Below are 25,568 nucleotides of genomic sequence, written 5' to 3' on the forward strand. Positions count from 1 at the left end.
CTTTCACGTATTGATAAATACACTCCTAAAAATCCCATAGGAATAAATAGAAAGTGGGTGAATTTTTCTGTGGTGAGCTCTAATTTCACACTTTGTTAAAGCTGCCCCTTAAAGTCTGCATTTATTTATGCTCATTTATGGTAGTTTGTCTAAAAGCAAGCATGTACAACATGACAGAACGGTCTGTCTCAAGATAAAAGATGCAGATAAAAAAAATTGATAGAGGTATAGAATCTCTTATCTGGAAATCTGTTCTCCCGAAAGCACTAAACTACAGGAAGGCCATCTCTTATTGCATGGTTGCAGGTGGCTCAGGTGCTTCCAAAAAGAAAGCATATCCACGTGTAAATGATGGAGCACTTGTGGGATTTCAAAATGTGTGCAAATATTTATTGGTGTTAAACCGACGTTTTGGTCCTACCCAGAGGAACTTTCTCAAGGTGTCACAACAAATATTCCCACAAACTTAAAAAGCCATTAGTGAATCAAATTAGAGCCAGAAGTCCATCCCGAAGATGTCACGGGCACAGAATATACAGATAAATGACATCACATAATGCAGTCAGTTGTATACCTAATCAAAAGGCAAATAGTGTTAAGTAACAGCATCTACAAATTCATCAAGCGCACAGAGACATACTCGTACAGTGTAAATAAACATCACGTTAGGTCATAGCAGTGCAAACTTATCGGCAAAATAAAATGTGAGAATAAAAAGAAACAGAACGGAGCATTAGTACGGTACAGAGATGCAGGTAGAGACAGAAAAATTACCGCCCTGGCTGCAATGTACACTAATAAACATATCTCACCCAAGCGAACCACCAGCACCACTATTGAAAATGTTTGCGCTTTCACCTGGTGTCAAGCTCCATCACTGAGCAATAAATAAAATATATAGTGGAGTCGCATATTGTCACATCCTTTTAATTTTTCATTTCGTAGGAAAATTAACACTAGCTGGTACTGACTGTATCTGTATTTTCATTCTTGAGCTTTTCAGAGATAAAACATTCAATGCCCAATTAAAGGAGAAGGAAAGGCTAAGTCACTTGGGGGTGCCAAAATGATAGGCACCCCCAAGTGACTTAGATCGCTTAACTTGTACCCTGGGCTGGTGCCCCTGTTAGGTGAAAACAGCACCAGCCCAGGGTACCTGTAGCGAGCGCTTCCTCCTTCCTCTCTCTTCTGCCGGCGAAATCCGTGGGCCGGCGCATGCGCAGTAAAGTGAAAAGCCGACTTTCTTGTTTAAGTTTGGCTTTTCGCTCTACTGCGCATGCGCGCGCAAGCGAATAGGAAGTAGGAAGCGCTTGCTGCTATCCCGGGCTGGTGCTGTTCTCTTCGTACAGGGGCACTAGCCCGGGGTAAAAGGTAAGCGATCTAAGTCACTTGGGGGTGCCTAACATTTTGGCACCCCCAAGTGACTTAGCCTTTCCTTCTCCTTTAATAAAACTTTTAGTTTTTACTTTATTATTTATGTAATGTTGACTGAATTAAATTGTTTATTTTATTAAATTTGAAATAACTGTATCTCAGACTTTTAGGGTAGGTTCAGTCAGGGTCAGTCTGTGGGGTCCAGGGCCCACTGCTGCCGCTTCAGGGGCCCCACACCCCCAAGGTGCCCCCACTGTGTCTCCTGCACCCCCACAGGCGCCCCTGCCTGACCCTTGAGAGTGTGTAAGTTAAACTTACTTTCAGTGCGTCAGAGACCGGTGGGCGGTGAGCACTGACAGGATCGCGTCTGGGCTGGCCCAGGGTTCAGTTCTGAGCCTTACTTGCAAATCTGGTCCAGGTAGTAGGGTTGCCACTTGTCTGGTTTTGAGATCTTTTTTTGTAGTTGATGGTAACTAAGCTGCATGAATTTATATTGGAGTCAAAACAATCCTATTTCCATGTGTGAAGAGCAGGAAGACACTGAAGCCCAAATTGCAAGCATGTCACAAATGAGGCTGGCAAAAAAATAACAACTTGTAATATTAAGGGAACAATCTTCAATGCTTAAACAAATGATACCCAACCCGCTGACCTCCATATTGTTCTATTCTATTGTTTAACATAAAATAAACTTTTTCAATATATAAATAATGATATTCTAATATGATTTACAATGAGTCCCTGCTTCTTTTTTTGTGCATTTTTAAACCAGTCATGTTTTGACCCTGCAGCACTCCAGTTTGGAATACAATAAATAGCTAACCTTAGACTATATTTGCTTTCCTCAAAATTGCATTTTGGATTTCAGATTAGAGAGGAGACAACAGAAACAGCCTGTTGAATAATCTTATTGTAAGTATTGTAGCAGAATTTTTACAATGAGATGAAGTGACAGTCGAAAAGCCTTTAATTACCAGCAGCTACTGCATGTGCTAAAGCACCAATCCCAGACTGGTTCCCTACTGGTTCTGTCGGTGTCTCCTATAAACAGTTTCCTATTCTTTTTGCTATTCCTTTCCTACGGTATACATATATTTTAAATGTAATAAAAGGTATTGCACTCAACAGGACTTGTAACCAGGTCAAAAAGCTTTTATTTAGATGATGTATCTATCATTTTATGTATATGAAAACAGCTTATTGCCAGCATTAAATAGATGACAAAACAGGTTTTTACATCACATTTGCATTATTTTGCTAGTTTTTGCTTAATAAATGAATAATAGTTTTTTGAGTGAATATAATGTATACATGTTTATTTAATGGGTAAGTTAAAGGAGAAGGAAAGGCTAGGTAAAATCACTTACCCTTTACCCCGGCTAGTGCCCCTGTTAAGAGAAAACCACGCCAGCTCAGGGTAGCTGCAGTGAGTATTTCCTCTTCCGTATTTCTTCTGTCTTCGGAATCCCTGGGCTGGTGCACGCACAGTAGAGTTAAAAAGTCGACTTTTTTTGTTAAAGTCCAGCTTTTCACTCTGTCTACACACTTGTCTTCTTAAAATCATTTAAATATTGAATAAACCCAATAGGCTTGTTTTGCCTCCGATAAGGACTAATTATATCTTAGTTGGGATCAAGTACAAGGTACTGTTTTATTATTACAGGGAGAAAGGAAATCATTTTAAAAAATTAGAATTATTTGCTTATAATGGAGTCTATGGTAGATGGCCTTTCCGTAATTCGGAACTTTCTGGATAACAGGTTTCCGGATAAGGGATCCCATACCTGTACTATGGGTTTAAGCATGAATGTCATTTCCAGAATGAAAGTTTTATTACATACACTATACACTGACCCAAACTATAAAATTCACAGTCTTTATTCCACGTTTGCAAAAGCTATATTAAGGGGCACATTCATTCAAGTACGACTGGTCCGATTACAAAAAATGTATATTATTTCTAAAGTTTACAACTTTTGCATATTTTCTGCAATATTTCCATTAATTTGCGCTACTTTTTCGTACTTTGCGACAATTTGTGCGACAAAATCGTATTTGTCACAGCGAGTACGAAAGTTTTGGATTCATCCAAGCTTCGGTATCGTGACTTTCCTTGGGCCAGGTTGGAGCTGCAGAGTGCCATTGAGTCCTATGGGAGACTTTCCTTGGGCCGGGTTGGAGCTGCAGAGTGCCATTGATTCCTATGGGAGGCTTCCAAAATCATGCACAGAAGGATCAACGTCAGAAAGGTTTTTGCTCCGTTTACGATCGTTTGGATACGAAAATTTCGTAACTTTCTGATCATACCACAATATTTTCGTCCAAGCGCGATGCGACATTTTGCAAAATTAACACATCAGAAATTTTTGTATTTAATGCGAGTTTTCGCAAATTTCACGAATCTGGCTCTAAATGTGAGACAAATTTCTTCACACAGCAGCAAACATTTTCTCATTGTGAATATTTAATTTCAACACTACCAGTCTGTATGGATAAATATAAAACTCGATGGGTAATTCGAGAAAACAAAGCAAAATAAAAATAGAAATTCCCATCTTACTAATACTGAAGTGTTAAAGCCTGCAAAAGTGAAATTAACTATTGCAAACAAATTGGACAATGTAGAGCAGGTGTATGTTCAGGATCACTGAATGTGTTTTTGGTTCAGCTATTTGGAAAACTTTTGTGTAACATTTTATTACAAATGTTGTTTTATGCATACATGTACTTGTGAGTGTTCATATTGAATTGTTGTTGTACGTGGTATGGTTGGCTAGTGTAGTGTACATATGGTTTACATTGGGTCCGAAAGATAGGATGGGTCAGATTAGACAGTCTATCTTGTGCTGCTGGAGAAGTATAATATGAACAATTGCCCATAGTGATTTAAATTAGCATCATTTGTTTTTGAGGAACAAGCCTTACCAGCCTAATTAAAAGTAATTTGCATCATCCTCTTGATCTTTCAGACATGTGTGGCAGGCACAGACATGCTTCTTTTGGGAGGAATTGAAAGAAGAGTTGAGCAGAAATGATATATTTATATTGGCACTGAGAAGCACTGATAAATCAGACCCCATCTCTTTTGCTACCAGTATATTTATTATTCAAAGCTGCCATAGAACTGCATTAAGGCTTTTCAGCCTTACCAAGCTTCAGCAGGGGTAGTACATCATCCCATATACTGTACACAAATTAAGCAGCCTTAATCAAAGCATCATAACATACAAAGTCACACCCTTTTTTTCAACTGCAATGAATGTCACACAAGCCTACTTAATCACAGGGCAAGGGCACAGGGAGCTCAGTCTTGACTTGCCATTAGCTGCTTCCTTTTGAGTGAAGTCCTGTAACTGGGTGCCACCAGGTCTTAAAGAATTTCCTGATTTTTTACAAAAACGGTTGACTTCTCTCTTACAAGCTTAAAAATACACAAAGGGGCACATTTATCAAAGTATTATTGAATCTGAATACTAAAAAATTGTATTTGTTCTAATTTATAGAACTGTCCATATTTTCTGTGATTTTTTTCGTTAATTTGATCAACTTTTTCGTACCTTGCAACAAAATTTACGTGACAAAATCGTATTTGTCGCAAAGAGTACAAAAGTTTTGGATTCATTCAAGCTTTGTTATCGTGACTTTCCTTGGGCCAGGTTAGAGCTGCAGAGTGCCATTGAGTCCTATGGGAGGCTTCCAAAATCATGCACTGAAGGATCAAAGTCAGAAAGGTTTTTCTGCCGTTTCGGATCGTTCGGATACGAAAATTTTGTGACTTTCGGATCGCCAATACGATATTATCGTGACTATTGAGATTTTTTCGTGACATTTTTGATCATCAGAAATTATCATATCTAATCCGAATTTTACCCATTTCGAGATTCGATAAATAAAGATCCAAGTTTTGGGGGCCTGCCACTTCGTTCAGGCACATCCCTGAAACATTGGCTCTTTATTTGACTTTATAAACACTAGGGGCTAGTCCCCAATTTGCAACTGCCTTTCGTGTGCTGACACCTTGTCTTTCTAATCTAATCTATGAGGGCGTGGTGTCTTCACAGAGGGCTTAGCACCAGGCTTACTACTGCAGAAGGCTCAGGTCTGCTTGTAAGAACTAGGTGGCTTCTCTCTCTTATAAGCTCCACCCCTTGAAGGTAATTTTCACTTAGTAGTGATTAGCGAATCTGTCTCGTTTCGCTTTGCCATAAAATTTGTGAAATTGCAAGAAGATTAGCAAAACAGTGAAAAATTAGCAAAACGCATTTATCGCGCATTTTTTTGTTGCCCATGCTTGTTTGTACGTGACCGTGCCCTTTTTTGATGTGACCACGCCCGATTTTGACGTAGATCAGTTTTCACTAACAGGTCTGCTTTTGTAAGTGACTGCTACTTTACCTGTCGCCGGTAAGTAATAGCCTCTAATGCTAATGGAATACTGTTGCACAAATATGGCATCGCCTTCATAGAGGAACATGGGGGGATTAGATAGGTAATGTAAAAGCTTCAGGCAAAATTATAAACAGCATGTAAAGACAACACAATGATAAAAATGTTTGATTGTTGGTGTCAATATCTCAAGTGTCTAGGGGCCCCTCTACCATAGGGCGCCTGACTGCAGTACCCCCTGTGCCTCATTTAATGAAAGTCCAGCATAGTGCAAGATGCTGTACCCTAACATACAATCAATAGCTTCAACAGTACTAGAAATAAAAACGTAACATATTATAAAATTACCAAGGAAATGATCAAGCACACAAAGTGAAATTTTACTGTTCTAACATACATGTAAGCAAGTTTTGGGCTAATTTGCATTATGGTGTTACAGTTCGGAAGCACAAAAATATAGACTACTGAACAATCTGAATGTATTTGCACGTAGCATATCATCATCCTAATTAGCTTGTAGGTGGGAAGCTTGGTGGCTAAAAAGTGACATCAGAGCACATATTGCACTTTCATATGAGAGCAACATGTCTTCAAACTTTACTAATCCTTTAAACGTATGCGAGTGAAACTGCTGAAAATATGTCTGTTCTAGACTCCGATTCATAGCTCAGTTTGTATCAGCTGAAATCATTCATTTTAGCCTGTGAATCAGATGTAAGGGGGTGGGGAAATAAAAATGTTGTTGGCATTTGTCATACTGACCCTACCACCGTGAATATATCTATCTATCTGGCACAACTGTTTTCCTTTAAATTATCCATTTAACTTGCTGTAGCTTTAAATAAAAATTGACTCAGCAGCCACTGGTGGGCGTGAGAAATTTTGGAAGTGCATTGGTAGACAAAGTGCATTGGCTCATAAGAGAAGAATAACTGGACTTTCCAGTGCTTGGTTTAGACATGTGACAGACAATGCAATGGGCAACGCCTATGTCTCAACGGCCAATAAGATACTAACAGATCATTCTGTGGTGCTAGCCAGGTCTTACATCTCCACGTCTGACCAGTAAATTAATGCCCACCGAGCCCAGGAGAAAAATAAGCAAACTGAAGCAGAGGATATATAAATGTATCAGTTTTACTTCTATTTCATCATTGTATTAACCCAGCACAGCCTAAAAAGCTTCCTGAATTTAACAGCATTTTATTCAAGCTTCCCATAGAGAAGAATTTACAGCTTTTGTAGGATACCTTGATGGGCTCTGAAAGGTCTTTCTGGGATAAGCAAACTGCGTCTTTCTCCTTGTTGCATTGTATACTGGTTTCCTGCAATATAGCTCCCATTCAAGGACAAGTGGCTGAAGATGATTTGGTATGGATGTGAGCACTAGATGGCACTGTTGTCTCTGTATTATGCCTTGTAATGCGGATCTTCGTCTACACAGAGTAAGGGGATTTTTGTGAATCTTGTAGCCTGTCCCTCTTTTGTTTCAGTTTGTAACCAATTCTGTTTGCTTTATCTGTGTTTATATATATATATATATATATATATATATATATATATATATATATATATATATATAAACTGAAACGTTGGAAAGAATAACATCACCGTTTGTATTTAAAAGTTGTTTATTATTTTCTTTTGTCCCTATGTGGAAACCCTGTGAGTGCCGACAATTTTTCTATTTGTTCAAATTCCTAGCTCGAGCACCCAGGTATTGTAATTTTGAAGGTGTGCTCCCCAGTTCTACACTTTATATATATATATATATAGTGTGTGTATATTTTTATATATATATATCCAAAAAATGCAGCTCATCCCATTAATTATGCACATATGCCACAATTTTGGCATGGATTTTTGCAGAGAAAATAGGAAACTAAGGAGTGCCTTAATATGTCTATGAAATATGGCATTCCCATATTTAGGAGTTCTAAATAATTGATTTTAAGATAATATATCTCATAACAAATTATATATATATTTATATACATAAATTATAAATGTATTATGTGTGTGATCTAATATCAGGGAAAATATTATACATACTGTATGTGTGTATGTATGTATGTGTGTGTGTGTGTATATATATATATACGGTATATATATATATAAATATTCTTGTTTTAAAATTATATATATATGTATACACACACATACTAGCTACACACATCTAAGATTTACTGGTAATATGTATATTCTGGCCAGTATTTAAGCCTCTCCACTATTACACTCTAATGAGTTATATGCGTTTTTCTGTTAGAGGATTAAATATAAACTTGGAACTATTTATAATGATATTCTAAATCAAAAATCTATTTTTGCCGAAATATGTAAGGTTGTAACAAAGGTTAGGAGCTGTCTCTAGAGATATTTGTACATGCCGGAGATAACTAATTACTGAAAGAAAGGTAAGAAATGATCAGCAGTACCACTGAAAATGAAAGTTGTTTCTATTCATGTATTGCTTTCTGTAACATCTGAGTGCGCATTATGCTATAGTTCTGACAAATAAACAAATTAAGAGAAGCAATCATATTGAGATTTATTGCACTTTTATTAAAGTTGTTTAGGTAGAACATGGTTACTAATATTACAAAGCTTCAGAAACTCATTTTCTACGATAGGTGTATGATCCGTAAATGGAAATCCGTTATCCAGAAAACTCCAAATCATGGGAAGGCCATCTCCCGTATTAAATCAAATAATAGTACCTTGTACCTGATTCTGACTGAGATATGATTAATCCTTACTGGAGGCAAAACAATCCTGCTGGATTAATTTCATCTTTAAATGACTGTTTAGTAGACGTTAAGTAGGGGAAATTACTGAAGACCTATTACTAAAAACTCCCATTATGCATAAGAGGTCTCATCCCTGTATAATAATCTTTTGCTATAACAGAGACCAGAGACTACTTTGAGTAGTGAGAGAAACCATATTACATTTACTACTATATAATATGTGCACATGTTAAGAATAATTTAAGATATCAGGGTTTTTTTCTGATAAGGGGTCTCTCTTTAATGTAAGGTTAAACATTTAAACATTACAAAAACACAAAATATTTTTGTTGTCAGTGTGGATTTATGTTAATGCAGGTAACATCTAGTATACAATCATATTATTAGAGAGATATGCACAGTCAAAAACAGGAATTGTAGGCATCAAGAATGTCAGACTGGTACTTTGAATGCTGCATGTGGCCCTTATTCTCCTATTTTGCGGCCTACTCCACTAAGGGTTAAAGTACATGCGAGATTTTGATCAATTTTTTTGGGTAAGATTTTATACAATCCACAAAATCTTATCGCATGAGATTCTGTAGGATCTTACAAAATCTGATCCTCACAGCTGTAATGCAAGTCAGATCAGATAAAGTAAGATGGTGTCTTTTTTTTTCCTGCATCTGCATCTAACCATCAATGAATTTCAGTGAGACAAAAATAGGTTTTTTTTAGACACCATCTGACTTATTTACACATCAGATTTTTCTATCAGTGCCATTATTTTTTAACCCATGCAACTACATCCAGCTTCCAGGATGCAATCTGTGAATCTGACACCACCTGACAAAAGCTTCAGTGTTGTAGCTCTTATAAAGGTATGGGATCCTTTATCCTGAAACCAGTTATCCAAAAAGCTCCGAATTATGGAAGGCCATCTCCAATAGACTCCATTTTAATTAAATAACTAAAAAGGTAACAACATAGATCTTTTTTTCAGTAATAACAGAACAGTACATTGTACTTGATCCCTAATAAGATATAATTAATCCTTAGTGAAGAGTAATCAATGCTGTTGGGTTTATTTGATGTTTAAATGTTTGTTTTTTAGTAGATTTAAGATATGAAGATACAAATTCTGAAAATATCCCTTATTCTGAAAACCCCAGGCCCCCAACATACTGGATAACAGTTAAAATGTGGCCCACAACCTTTTGTACACGTATGGGACCCATTATCCAAAATGCTTGGGACCTGGGATTTCCGGATAAGGGGTCTTTCCGTAATTTGGATCTCCTACCTTAAATCTGCTAATAAAATTATTTAAATAGTAATTAACCCAATAGGAATGTTTTGGCTCCAATAAGGATTCATTGTATCTTAGTTGGGAGCAAGTACAAAGCCCTGGTATATTATTTATTACAGAGAAAAAGGAAATCATTTTTAAATATCTGAATTATTTGATTAAAATGGAGTCTATGGGAGATGGCCTTTCCGTAGTTCGAACTTTCTTGATAATGGGTTTCCGGATAAGGGGTCCGATACCTGTACAATATTGTGTAGAATACATTCTGGGATATTTTTATGACAATGCTTATTTGTGATTTTGTGTCAATTTGGTTAAAACAGTTGTCAGTATAAAATTAGCAAATACTGACATAAAGGAAAGCCAGGTTTGTTTGCCCAGTTATACCATAAAATGACTGGCTTACTTTATATGTGGCTCTCTATATGTATAACATATACTATATTATTATAGTTTGTTTAATATCCTAAATAAAATATTATATATACATAAATACTTTTTCTTATTGAGAAAATGAACGGCTTGTTAACTGTTGAACGGCCTACAAAATCCCCTGTGTGAAGAGCCATATTACAGACAATAAATTGACAGACGACACTGCCATCTAGTGTTGATGTCCAAACATACCGCATTTATAACCCTCCAACTTGATATTTTGCTAAAATGTAAAGGAGCAGCTACACTTTTTACCTTTTATAGTAAGTAACAGTGTTATCAAAATTCACACAATTTTGGTGGCCATTTCCTGGACAGACATATTGATGGTATGGTTGCCAGTGCTGAATAGTTCGTCAATATCTTATTGGCAGCTGAGACAGGGGCGTTGCCCTTTTGTATAGTCTATCAAACATATAAAGTAATCACTGTGACTGTCCAGTTATTCTTCTATTATTAGCCAATGCACATTTATTGTTTATGCACTTCCCAATATCTTACTCCAGACAGCAGCTGCAGAGCTAGGTTTTTTTTGTTTTTTGTTAAGCTGCATAAAATTTAAATAAAACACCATTGTGTCAGATATGTTGTAATGTTGCCAAAGTCACCCATGCAGATGCAGCACTTCTGCTCAGGCAAAAAAGAAGTTGTCAGGGCTTTATAATATTGAATTGTCAAAAGTACAGTATCCAAAACTCGTTATCTATAAAGCTGCAAATTACAGGAGGGCCATCTCCCATAGAGTCCATTTTAATCAAATAATTCCAATTTTTAAAACTGATTTCCTTTTTAAGTTATTTAAGATATTATTAATCCTTATTGGAGGCAAAACAATCTTATTAGAATGAATGGAAAAGATGATGGAAAGATCCCTTATCCGGAAAACCCCAGGTCACAAGCATTCTGGATAAAAGGTCCCATATCTGTGTATATAATGTGTTTCTGGTGCTCTGCAAACATTGCAATTATGCTTCTCTTGTGTAAGCTATGTCCTTACCTTGTGCTGTAAAACTGTACAGTTGTTTTGTTATTTTTTTTTCCTTGCTTTGGTTTAGATTAAACACTGTTGGTGTCATGCTGTTAACCTTGTATGAATAAAACTTCTGCAAACTTTGTCTGCTGCAATTTTCTCTTTTAAATAATTTATTTTTTTTAACTGTACAATAATATATTAAAACATACTCCAATCTTACAACAAAATCTCCAATTTAAAGTTTTAAAAATATCACAAAGAACCATATATAAAAGATATGTCCTCTTTCATAAGTATACGCTAGAAATGATCAGCATTGGTCAGAAGACCATAATGTAACACATGGGGAGGTGCAAACCTTATGCATTGTATGACTTTATATAAATAATTCGCAATTCTCTATGGGATTAAGGTACACACAATAGGGTGACAATTTTATGATCACATATTTCTAATTTAAAACACTCTATTACTAATAAAACATGGGGCAAGATAATAAGCAATAATCATTGTATATGTTTGTGTGGTTTTGTCAGGTTTGTAGTACTTCTACAATGTACTTTAATTGGCTTTTGGAGAGTGGCCACAACACACCCTACATTCTGCCATGGACACAAAGATTTACATATTTACACTGTACATCCATTTCCACATTAAAATAAGAAATGGAAGAAAGGGCAAAAGAAGAAAGGGCTGAAGACAAAAGAAATTAATAGAACAGCTTTGACAGCAGCCAAAATGTGGAGCTAAAGAGGAGAAATGAGGAAACTGGAAGAAAGTAAAATGGAAGACTATAAAAGTTACACAAAGGATAGATGAAGTAGTGTGATATAAGAGGAATAGAACATGTTATATAAAAATTAAAGGGGATGGTGGGAAATACAGTATAACCCCTTAAAATTATGTAAAATCCAGGAAAATGTAATATCAGAGAAATGCATAATGTAGTGAATGAGAAAGAAAAAATGGACAGAAATAAACAGAAAAGCACAAAAAATACAGAAAAGAGTAGTATAATAAAAATCCCCAAAGTAAAGCAATCATTTATTACCATAGGCTCCATATTAATTAATATTGTACAATGATATTTAACAAACAGGAGACTATAGCTAATAAATAAAGTCAGTTATATCCTAGCAGCAGTAATTGTGCTCTCAGGTGTGGTGGAGCCAGGTCTATGGGTCTCTGACCAAAGTTGTCACGTGGTTCGTAGAGACTTGCCCCATTATTGAGCAGCACTAGCAGAGTGTCCAAAAAGCCTTCACGGGCTGCATCATGAACTGGGCATGCTCCAGTACAGGGGTCAGGAAGTTTTGGGTCAGCACCGTGATCTAGCAGCAATTGAGCCATTTTAGGACTCCCCATCATCATGACCTAAATAATAGGGCAAAAATGGACAGATCATTATTATGTTTTCTGTTTTGTGTGTGTGTATATACACATTATTCAGAGCCATATAGTAGTGTATAGCGTGTATTCAGAAACATTATTATAGTCACATGGTCTCTTTCAGCTCTTCTGACAATTAGACAAACTGTAAACTGTCCTGCAGCTGATACCTGATTGTTTGAATTTAACACAATAATCTATTTACTTAGTTCACTTATAATGTTTTATAAGGTTTTTTGAGGTGATTATTTAGCTAGAGTCCTGTGTTATATTCTTGCAGGTATTAATTGTCATTTAACTGTTTAATAAATATTCAGTTCAAATGCCGGCACTCACGTTTAAAAAGAATCTCAGAGCCTGGGTGCAGTCCAGATAAAAACCAAAATAAAAATCACTTTTGCTGCATTATAAGCCCTGTGAGTGCAGATTCATTCATACCTTGTGCAAACTATATATATATATATATATAAAATCGAAAAAGACGAAGCCGCTCTCACAGGACTTAGATAAAAAATAAAGATTTCTTTAATGTGATGGTGGACCACCATCACATTAAAGAAATCTTTATTTTTTATCTAAGTCCTGTGAGAGCGGCTTTGTCATTTTCGATTTTGTTTCCTGTTTTTTGGGGCTGCACCCAGGCAGTGTATATGCTTTAAACGTGAGTGCCACTGGTTTCCATTCTTGTGTGTATATATATATATATTTATATACATATATATATAGTCATACACACCAAGTATATAAACAGAAGGCACTAAAGTCTTATATTGGTAATACCTCTTATAAAAGTTGTGTTTTGTGGACCAAAGTGATAAAATTTATAACAATAAAGTTTTTTTTTAAATTTATTGTTATACATATATAGTGGAACATAATAAAAACGAATCACATTTGCCTGGTACTGGTTAAAATATGTGTTTTTTATATAGTTACCATGGTGCCATATTACCAAAATAATACAAATAAGTTTACAGGTATATGACGATTAATGTTTGGGTCATTGTCTCTAATGAGGGGGCATTTCATAAAGCATAAGAAGAGACTAATTATAATATTACTAAATAAATATTATATATAAATATTTTTTTTATTCCTGAGAGTGTTATAGATTCGGTTGCAACATGATTTAGCCTAGTTAAATAGTTTCTCATTTTAGTGATTCCAGTTTTTTTTTTTGAGGGGCCATACTTTGGATGAAAATTGTAAACAGTAGGTATTTAATGCATAATCCAAGCAATATGGCTTAAACGCAAGGAAATGTTTCTTCTCTTTTTGTGTGTAACTATATATTTAGAAGACAATTCTAAATGTGAAAACTATTGTTTTTTGAGCAGATTAATTGCTGTGAAGACCTCAGGACAAATAATCACTATTTCTAAATTATTCTTAGACAAATATACATTAACTGTGTGTATTAGATTATTTTGGGGGTATTTCTATAACAAAGAATAAACATATAATGATTTAGTAGTGTAGGATATGCAGTTAATAATTATTTAGTAACTATCTAGGCTATACAGTCAGGGCTAATTAACAGAGAAGGCAGCGTTCCAGAAAAAATTAGGCAGTAAGTACAAGATCATATTTTTTCACTTGGGTGTATTTATTTATAATAATGGATTGTTGATTTTGGTTACGGTAAGCACAGAGTATACACACACACACATGCAAAAAGATACACAAATATTCCTTAATGTGCACTACTAATCTCCTATTCTCTGCATGTTGTCCTGGAGGCGTATTTATTTAAATTTGTCAATTTTTGTCAGTTTGAATAAACATAAAATGTTACCAAAGTCGAATGTTTGCTTATTTATTCAAAAATAATTGCATAAAACTGTGAAAAAAACTCAAATGCATTGAATTTGTATTTAACTTTCAATGTGTCTGCAAACTCTCAAAAAAAATTGAAAAAAAAAGAATTGAAAATATTGCTTGGATTTTTTACATCAGTTTGCAAGTTTTTACATGGCAAATTTTTACATTCACGTTTTTCCAATTTTTTTGCTAAATATTGAACATTTGATTTCTTGAAACCATAATTCAAACGTATGAGTTTGAGCAAAAAAAATTGTGGCAAATATTCAATTCAAACATTGATAAATCAGTCCCTTAATGTTTTTTATATGTGTAAAACACAAAGACATTCACTGTACTACAATCAAATATTTTCTGTACATTTATCCTGCATGACTGGAATACGTGTGAGCTCAATGAGTTACTGGTATCTAAATATTTGTGAGTTTGCTTTTCACATTCATGATTATTGTAAAAAATAAATAAACAAGCAGGGTTATTCCGAAATATTTGTAAATCATAGTAGCTCAGACGGTTACATTGTTGTGACCAAATAGTCAAAAAATTTTTTGCATTGCTGAGAATCCATCGGAATTCCCCAATTCAATATTTAGTAAATATTTCACTCAATATTTACTGCTGACTTTATTTTCAAATGCACAGGACACACACAGGATAGGAATGTCTGGAAGAGTCTGTTTTGTACTGACTGTAATTTATGTGCTAGCAATGTTTGCCGGTTTCTTGTCCTTTTTACCTGCACGTAGACATTTGAAAAATGATATCTCTGTTGTGGATTCTCAGTACCACACACACCTGTCTACTTTGCAAATGCCCCTTTGCATTTACCCAAATTGTACATCTATCTATCTGTCTGTCTATCTGTTATTTATCTATCATCTATCTATTATCTATCTATCTATCACCTATCTATTATCTATCTATCACCTATCTATTATCTATCTATTTATCTATCTATCTATTGATTATATATCTATATATAATCTATCTATCCATTATATATCTATATATAATCTACCTATTATCTATCTATCCATCAGATACTGTAGGGGAATGAGTACATTGAAACAATTTCTACAATTGGCTACAAATTGTTTTATAGAAAATGAAGAATGTTAAAGGATAAAAATAAAAAGCAAATCCCCTCTCCCTGGGCAAGATTACTTCTCTGAGGAACGAGTGTCTCTATATCTGGGAAATGTATTTAAACAAACAAGAGCAGCGTGTACATGTTTAATCCCCCATAGTTTCTCCCCATGTCTTTTGTCTCTGTAGCAATTTACAGCCAAAGCTGTGAGGTGGGGTTCTGTTAATAGTAATATCATAAGGGGTATCCAGCCATTTCTGGCAGATACAATCTGAAGGTGCATTCCAGCAATTATTCCATTCCAAATATTATATTAATCCAAAATTTTTAGAAGAAAGCAAGTTACTGATCAGCATTGCATATACTTGTTTGTGTTATAGGAAGACCTGTGATTTCAGCACTGCAAGGAGTTTGCATGTACTACCTATGTCTGCATGGGTGTCCTTTGGGTACATGTATAGGAAACATTCTCTGGAAGCCTGTTCAGAAAGCTCCAAATTATGGAAAGGCAATCTCCCATTGATACGATTTTAATCAAATAATTTACGTTTTTAAAAAAAAGATTTCTTTTTCCCTGTAATATTAAAACCATACATTGTATGTGATCCTAACATTTATATAAAAAATCCATATTGCAGGCAAAAAATCATATTTAGTTTATTTAATGTTTAAATAATTTTTTTAGCAGCCTTAAGATATGGAGATCCAAATTACAGAAAGATCCCTTATCTGGAAAACCCCAAATCCCATGTCTAACAGTCTGTAATTTGGTATTTGTCTACAATATATTGCTCGACAAAGAACACTGGCAGACACATTGTTATTTTGAAATAATATTAAAATGCTGATCGGATCATTTAACATTTATGAAGTTATTAATGTAAGTACCCTCTAAATATGGAGGGTGCAACTACCTTAATATAAAATGTATATAAAATAGATATAAAATATATGCTTTATTACTACAGAGAACAAGCATTAAAAAAAGATATGTTTGCTTAAATAGGACTCTTAAATGCAATTATTGGAGGTATTTTGGAGGTTTCAGCATATTGGATTTCTAGATTCTATTCTTTTTTATTTGAGCACTTGGGGTTTTGCTTTATATCTGGCTATGTTATTTTTCGCTTCTTTCTGTGCCTAGGGTTGTAAACAAACAATTCAGAAAGTTACAGAGGTTGCTATTAATCACTCAAGGGTGGTAGAGAAAGCAAACCAACAGGCTGCTGTTCTGTACAAAGTGATGGTAAGTGTTTTATGTGATGTCTTAGTCTATACATATCTGTTCTGTGCTCTTTTTTCAAGACTAATATATAGATTTAGCTAGCTAGCATCACCTAGTACCAAGCATTGTTATAGGCTACATTAGGGAGAGTCCGAGAGGTAGTGAATACATTTCTTGGTCTATGAGATCACTTGCAGTGTATCTTGTGTAGAAATGGGGAGCACTCACCTGGATTGGGGTCCTTCCATGGGAGTTTGTGGCATTTACAGGGATGCCGCTCTGAAGCATCTGTCTTGCCAGGTCCACATCTCCTCGAGCACAAGCACTACACAGTGTATTGGCATTGAAAGCCATAGCTCAAACTGGCACAGCAGATTATCCCAAACAAGGTTCCTTCCATATAGAGACTGTACCCATTCTGTTACAGTGCCATCTCTTTAGGCTCATTAAAACCCCTCCCCGTAAGCCTTCCCTTGGCTCTTCTTTCCAGGGAGCATTGCTGCTTTATTATAGATCAGTAACATTTTCGCTTCCCCTTTCATGCTGTGACATGTCCCAGCAATTAGTCACCACTGAGAACTTGCATTTGGCTTACGTGCTCCCTCTAGTGTTTATCCATTTTATGGCATAACAAAATGAAACTGCTGTTTACTGTATTTACAAGTTCAATGGCAACAACTCCTCTATAATGTTTAAAAGGACAGTAACTCAGCAGTATCAAAAAAGAACCATGTAAACATTTACAGAACACAAATAAAAAATATACACTGCATTTTATGGAAAGGTATTTTACGGGGCAAGAAAAGGCTAATTCGCAACTTTTTCTCGTGCAGACTTTTTCAGTTCAACTGGATACTGTATCTCTGTCTAAAACTGTCCCTTTAGGACAAAGCATGAAGCCTTGTTAAAACCAATAATGAACATAAATGAGATTCATATAGTATTATGTGAAATGGCCATACTAGCTGCCACAGAAGCCCACTCATATATCAGGGAAATCTTTCTTAGCGCTATTTATATTTATTTATTTATTTATTACACAGCTTAGCACGTATTTTAGCTCCTAGAATTATGTATTCCACATAAAGGGGCTTTGCATACAAACTAATGAAATACAAATACTTAACAAGAAGTAGGCTTGAAATGCCCATCAGCAGTGAAAGTCTGTGCCTCCAAAGATGCTCCTAGTGCTCCACATGCTTCCATTGCAGTACAATTTATGCTGGCCTCACTCTTTTTTGTCATTTCATAACAATGATATGGGGGGGCTACAGTGAGGAAAAGTAGTGAGCAGGGGGATCCAATTTTTAAAACTTTTTGTTATATCAAATTAATAAAACATATCCCAACGCATTTCATAGTCCGTACTTCTTCATGGTATAAAAAGTTTTAAAACAGGGATTCCGCACATGCTATTTTTCTTTCTCCTCCATAGCCCCCTGTAGCTCTCTAGTTTTTTCATTTTTTTCCAGAAGATTGCAACAATCACAGCATTAGAATGACCATGGGTCGCTGAACCATGTGGAACATGGAAGCAGTACAGATGCAATAGGCAGGCCCGGATTTGTGGCAAGGTCACAAAGGCCTAGGGCGGCACAAACTTAGGGGCGGCATGCCACCCCACCGCAATTTTTAAATTTTGCTCTCATACGAAGCAATAGGGACCTCTCCCCACTGATCCGTATGGGAGTTTTAACGTTTGCGCATGCACACTCGGCAGGGAGGGGGGGGTTTGCGTGTTTGTGCATGCACGGGGGGGGGGTAGGGGAATGCACAATGGGGGTGGCCTTGGGTCGCCCCCATTAGAAATTAGAAGAACATCAGAGGCCAGAAAGAGGATAGTACCGCTAATTCTGTATATCCTCTGGTTAGTAGAATTAAAAGCAGGCAAGTGTGGAAATGAAACCGGCAATTTAAGTGACTATTGTTGTACACTTTATGTAAACTTATGTCTGTAAGTAGAACTATTAACTTTGGGCTTAATGGTGTGTCAGAGCAATTTCAATATTGTACACTACTTTCTCTATTCCACAGAGCATTGGTGCTACCATAATATATGGAGGACGTTGGAGCGCACTATTACTGTGATTATTTTCAGATCGATCACCTATGAAGAAAAGGGAATATGAATTTTTTATATATTATAATTAGATGGATGGAATAAACCGGCTGAACTGGTTGTACAACATTTTAGTTACTATACCAGTTTGATTGACCTCTGCTAAATTTGGGAAATACCTTTAAACTTCAAACTGCTATGTTCCTACAGGACTCCATTTTCAAATTTTTAAAGGTCTTTCCCCCTTATTTTTGAAATCCAAACAATATGAGAAACACTTTTTGCACACAAGCTCTTTTATGTGGATTATATTGGAGAGCAGTGTATGTTTTTTTTAAGGAGAACTAAACTGAATATGGCTAGAAATGCCATATTTTATATACTGAATTTATTTATTTATACCAACCATCTCTATAGCAGCAATGATCCAGGCCTTCAGAGTTGTCACAAGAGCTCCCCATTTTTTTTTTGTTAGAAGTAGTCAAAAATGAGGGGGTTGTAGAAAATGAGGTTTGTCTGTCATAAATGTATTTTACAAGGCAAATTGTTATGCAGAATGCACTGGTTTCAGAGCTGCCATGTAATGTGAAACTTTATAACTACTTACAACACCTCTGTCCTCCGGTTACTGCCCAAATGCGGAGGGATGTCTCTCCAAACCCCGGCCCTGCTCCATACCTACTTATATTCATCCAAAAACGGAAAAGAAGCAGGCACTCACGTTATAATGGGGTCACTGGTGCCTGGGTGCAGTATACAAAAATAGGATAGTACAAAGAATAGATGGATGCCGCACTCACAGGTCTTAGTGTAAAATAAAGAAAAATGTATTATGTCATACTAACGTTTCGGCTGATTCCACAGCCTTTCTCAAAGTGAACAATGAACACAGCAAACCCACTCATAAACCTAAATTTGGCGCCAAAACACAGTTAATGACGTCATAGACAGTGTGATTAGTGAATCCCCACCCCTAATGTGCAACATATATCAATATACAGAGAGACATAAAATAAAACATACCTAAAGATATAAAAAAGAAGAGTTAAACAGAACTTAAGTAAAAGAAATAAAACTTAGAGTGTAAGAAAGAGACACCACCTGCTATAGCTGAACTGCAACTCCCACTCTCTCAACACGCAGAAGGGTTAAGTGAATTTAGCGCTAGGTAAGTGGCGCTGGCCAGGTCCTCAATAGGGGATCTTACTAGGTGTGCACAATTTCATCTACCCGAAGTGCCGGAACCGTCCCTTAGCTTGGTGACTAAACCGTTAGTCTGTCGGCTGCAGGAGTCGATCGTGCACGGGTAACCATAGCAACACTCGTGCAGTAACACTCTGTGCAAGCCGCCCCAAATGGTATGTTCGGCCAAAAAGCGATCTGTATGGAGATAGCGCTATGTTCCATGTTGGAGAGAGCTTTATGAGGAGTGCCAGCGTCCCGTGTGTCAGTTACGATCTTACCACCTATTGGGTGGCTTAGCCAACATATGATCGTAAGACCCGCTGTGGGTTAATTCCTCCATGGATAGTAGTGTGCACTGTGCTCCGTACAAGCTGCCATTGCTCATAGCTGCATATACGGTGCCCATCGATAGCCACAGTACAGGCTGTCATTTATCATAACAGTCTATATGGGGCATTTGATCGCCACAATCCATCACAGACATTATTAACACGGACCTAATAAATTTATCATAAATAGCACCAGTAAGTGTCCGCAACTCCATGGGTATGGCACATAATAGGTCCGGCAGTTATAGGGCATTAGGATAGGGGGGTACATCGTTATTACATATTATGGTGTTAACGTGGACGTGTATGTTGAGAATGTTTGTTGCCTACAGTTCAGGTGGATTCAAGAGAGAACAGAAGAACACTAAGAAGATACAAAAGACCTAGAGACAAGATACATCAAATAACCCCCGTTGGGGCTGATGGTATTTAATCTGTGAATCCATTTCAATTCCCTTCGAAGAAGAAATTTCTCCCGGTTGCCACCCCGGACCAAGGGGGGTATGTGATCTATAATCATACATCTCATACTGGCTAATGAATGTTTGTGCGTCAAAAAATGTTCCGCCACTGGTGTGTTGGCTTCACCTGTTGTCAATGCTGCCCGAATTGCGGACCTGTGATTGGCCATGCGATCTCTAAATGTTGTGATAGTCTTGCCAATATATAACAAGCCGCATGGGCACTTAATAAAGTAGATGATGAATTTTGATGTGCAGGTAAGTCTAAATTGGATTTGTATCCTGTGTGTGGATGATTGAAGGAAGGTCCCGAAATCAAAGCGTTACTTATATTCATCCTCGTCCTTCTGTCCCGATGCCTAAAGCCTGTCGTTCCTCTGCTGTTTCTAACCTTATTCAGGTTCCCACTCTTCCTTCTTCCTGCCTTCTGTTTTCTTGTGCCCTTCTTAATGTCCATTCCTTAACTAACAAAGCTACACTAATCCATGATCTGTTCTGCTCTAAATCATTTCATCTCCTTGCACTAACAGAAACCTGGCTGTTGCAGAATGACACTGCCATTGAAGCTGCGCTCTCTCATGGCGTTCTGTGTTTCTCCCACACCCCCCGGACCACTGGACGCGGTGGGGGAGTTGGAATTCTCCTCTCCTCCTGTTGCCGGTTCGCATCTGTTCCTATTCCTCCAGCTTTTTTGTTTAACTCATTTGAAGTGCATGCCCTTCAAATCTTCCATCCTCTCTCTGTACGGGTGGCTGTCATTTACAGGCCCCCTCAGCCTCCTCCTCTGCTACCTTCCTCTCTGATTTTGAAACCTGGCTCTCTTTTTTCCTCTGTACTGACGGCCCTGCAATCGTCCTTGGGGATTTCAACTCCCACACTGATGATCCCTCACAACCCTGGCCCTCACGTTTTCTCCGCCTAACCTCCTCCTTTGAGCTCCAGCAGTGGACAGGCGCTCTGACTCATAAGGATGGCCACTTTCTGGATTTAGTCTTTGCCAAAAATCTGTCCCTTTCTGATTTTAACAGTGTCCCCTTCCCCATCTCTGACCATCACCTGGTTACATTTTCTGTCTCTCACTCTCCTTCCCAACCTTATCCTTCCCCCGCTGTACTATTTCGAAATACTCGTGACGTAGACCTCCCGGCCTTAGCTCGTTCTTTCAGGTCCAGTCTCTCCTCCTTTAATGAGATGTCTGACCCTGGTTAGCGAGTACAAGAGTATATTTGCCTCCACCATTAACTCATTTGCACCCCTCAGCCTAAGCGTACTCGGGTTCAAAACCCACGCCCCTGGCTGAACGTGCACACCAAATTCTTACGCTCCTGTGCGAGGTCTGCGGAACGTATGTGGAGGAAATCCCATACGCAAGCGGACTTTATCCATTATAAGTTCCTATTGGCCTACCTCAACTCTGCCTTGTCGAAGGCTAAACAGGAATACTACAATTCCCTTATAAACAATAATAAATCCAACTCAAAACACCTGTTTTCTATATTCAATACCCTTCTGCGTCCCTCACAGACTCCATTACCTCACTTTATGCACTCTTCCCAGGACTTTGCAGATTTCTTCATGAACAAAGTGGAGTCCATCCGCAATCAAATTCCCCCCTCTATTAATACTAACCAGCTCCTCCTTCCTCAGCCCCCTTCTGCATGTCTTAGCTCTTTTGGTCTCTGAAGTCTCCCAGCTTCTATTGTTGGCTCCGCTCACCACTTGCTCTCTAGACCCTATGCCTTCTTCTCTGCTTAAACACTGTGCTGCTGAAATTACTCCGGCTCTTACTCACATCTTCAACTCTTCTCTGACTTCTGGAAGTTTCCCAACTTCCTTCAAACAGGCCTGTGTCTAGCCTATCCTTAAAAAGGCCACACTGGACCCTTCCTGTCTCTCTAACTACCGTCCTGTCTCACCTCTACCGCTTGCCTCCAAAATCTTAGAGCGTATTGTCTTCTCCCGTATTACTAACTTTCTTAATGCACATAATTTATTGGACTCGCTGCAATCTGGCTTTCGGCCTGCGCACTCTACTGAGACGGCGTTGTGCAGAGTTACAAATGATCTTCAGGTTGCCAAGGCCAAAGGTCACTTTTCTATACTAATCCTCCTAGATCTATCGGCTGCGTTTGATACAGTTGACCACTCCCTCCTGATGCAAATTCTGCATTCGATTGGTCTCCGTAGTCAGGCTGCATTCTGGATCTCTTCTTACCTCTCTAACCGTTCATTCACTGTCTCCTATGCAAACAAAACCCAATCTCCAGTTCCACTTAATGTGGGGGTACCCCAAGGCTCTGTACTTGGGCCGTTGTTGTTCTCCCTTTACACCCTGTCTTTGGGAGATCTTATCCGTTCATTTGGCTTTAAATATCATCTTTATGCTGATGATATCCAAATTTACTTTTCGACCCCTTCGTTAACAGTTAACAAAAACTGAACTAATGATCTTTCCGCCTAAGCCTGGTCCTACCCCCCTCTTTTCTATCTCTATTGAAGGCACCCTCATCAACCCTGTCGATTCGGCGCGTTGTTTGGGGGTCTCTCCTTTTCTGACCACATTAACACCACTGTCAAAACCTGTCACTTTTTCTTACGCAATATTGCCAAAATCCGTCCCTTTCTTTCTACTGCAACAGCTAGGCTGTTCATGCATGCTCTCATCCTATCCCGACTTGACTACTGTAACCTGCTACTAACCGGCCTCCCTAACTCCCATCTTTCCCCCCTACAGTCTATATTAAATACTGCTGCCAGAATTCTCCTCCTCTCATCCAGGAGAGTTCAGGCCCTTCCCCTGCTAAAGTCCTTATCGTGGCTTCCTATTAAACAAAGAATATCTTACAAACTCCTTCTCTTAACCTTCAAAGCCCTCCATTCCTCTGCTCCTCACTACATCTCTTCTCTTGTGTCTCTGTATATTCCTGGCCGACTCCTTCGTTCCTCACAAAGCTACCGCTTGGTTGCACCCTCCGCTACTACTGCCGTTTCCCGCCTTAAACCTTTCTGCCTTGCTGCCCCTGACATTTGGAATGCCCTCCCTGATTTCCTCCGGAAAGAATCCTCCCTCAGTCTTTTTAAAACTAAACTTAAAGACTACCTTTTGGAGCACTCACCCAGCACCTGATCTGGAAACTGGCACTTATATTGTAGTGTCACCCACTGTGACCTACAGCACTTATATTTGCCTATTTGTGTCTGTAAGTTACCCTCCCATATAGATTGTAAGCTCTACGGGGCAGGGACCTCCATCCTCTTGTGTTTTTGACTTTTATTGCAACTGTATCTTTTATTTATTTGTCTTTATTGTGATACTTTGTATTCATCTGCAACTGTATCTTTTATTTATTTGTCTTTATTGTGATACTTTGTATTTATCTATCTTAATAACCCCGTTTGTATTAATGTATTCTACTGTACAGCGCTGTGTACATAAGTAGAGCTTTATAAATATATACATACATACATACTGTACATACAACTTAATCAATTACTAACCAGCCTTATATTGTTACATTTATATTTTATATATACAGTATATTGTGAGTCAGTTCCCAAGCTCAGTAACTGACAGCAGCCCAGAGCATGTGCAGTGAATCAGCAGAAAAGAAGATGGGGAGCTACATAGTACAATATTACATTTAAAATGTTCCATTGATGACATAGATCAGAAATATAATAAATAAAGTGTAATATGTAACATGCTTTTTATGATTGATGTCCTCAGAAACTCCTTTGCAAGTTGCATGCATTTCTGGATTTTTTGTGCCATATTTCTATCAAATGACCATTTATTATTTTTTATACATGCCTATTAGGTTTGGCAAGGCACAGGATAAATATTAAAAAATGTATTTATGTTATATATATTAAAAAATGTATTGTTTAATGCATCATGAAGGAAACCAACATTTCAGCTCAACTGGAGAGCATTCTTCAGGCCTTATGTTGTTCCAAACCTTTTCAGACTATTGCATTATTAAGGGAAAACTATACCCCCAAACAATGTAGGTCTCTATAAAAATAAATCACATAGAATAGCTTGTGTAAAATCCAATTTCAACTAAATAGCTATTTTCATAAAAATATACTTTTTTAGTAGTATGTGCCATTTGATAATCCTAAATATAAAAATGTCATTTTAAGTACTAAGTGCCAACCCATGGGATCATACGATTCACAGTGCACACAAACACCAAATTGCACACATACATGTTAGGTCACATCAGCCAATTATTGAACAAAATTCTGTCTTTTATTCCTACACATCTTCCTGTTGCAGTTAAAGCTGCATTATTTCCTGTCAGGTGATCTCTGAGGGAGCACACAGACCATCACAAAGTGGTGGCTCAAGGGAAAAGCTGCAAAAGAGTGAAGTTTACATATATATTAGCCAATTTGGCAAGATTTTTTAATAGGCCACTAAATATGATAATAAGATAAACTGTTGGTTAAGTGTGCCACCTTGGAATGTATCTGTAGTGACATAGTTAATTCGGGTATAAAAAATAAACAGAGATCCATCATGTTCAATCTCTTCAAATAACCCCCAGTACACACACACATATATATATATATATATATATATATATATATACATGCATAAAAATATATGTACACATACGTTTACTAAACTAACTGTAGTATCTGCCTTCACCATGAAGAATCATTTTCGCTGCTTCAATTGAAAGCTTAATTCCTCAAGTCTAAAGGGGTGGCCTCTACTTCTTTAACTTTTTTATGTGAAAAAAATCCCCTACTATCTCTGTAATATACTTGTAAAGAGTAATCAAGTGCCATTGCAAGTGT

The 25,568-nt window shown here is 37.3% G+C and overlaps 1 protein-coding gene across 1 annotated transcript; it reads right to left on the minus strand.

Moving 5' to 3' along the window:
* Positions 1 to 11,345: 11,345 nt before the first annotated feature.
* cdkn2b (cyclin-dependent kinase inhibitor 2B) lies at positions 11,346 to 17,219 on the minus strand. The gene is made up of 2 exons (NM_001006919.1): positions 16,954 to 17,219; positions 11,346 to 12,577 (listed from the first exon to the last, which is right to left on the minus strand). The coding sequence occupies exons 1-2, from the start codon at positions 17,077 to 17,079 to the stop codon at positions 12,326 to 12,328; spliced, it is 378 nt and encodes a 125-aa protein (NP_001006920.1). The 5' UTR covers positions 17,080 to 17,219; the 3' UTR covers positions 11,346 to 12,325.
* Positions 17,220 to 25,568: the final 8,349 nt, after the last annotated feature.

This window comes from Xenopus tropicalis, chromosome 1 (assembly GCF_000004195.4).
Source record: "Xenopus tropicalis strain Nigerian chromosome 1, UCB_Xtro_10.0, whole genome shotgun sequence".
Classification (NCBI taxonomy): Eukaryota; Metazoa; Chordata; class Amphibia; order Anura; family Pipidae; genus Xenopus; species Xenopus tropicalis.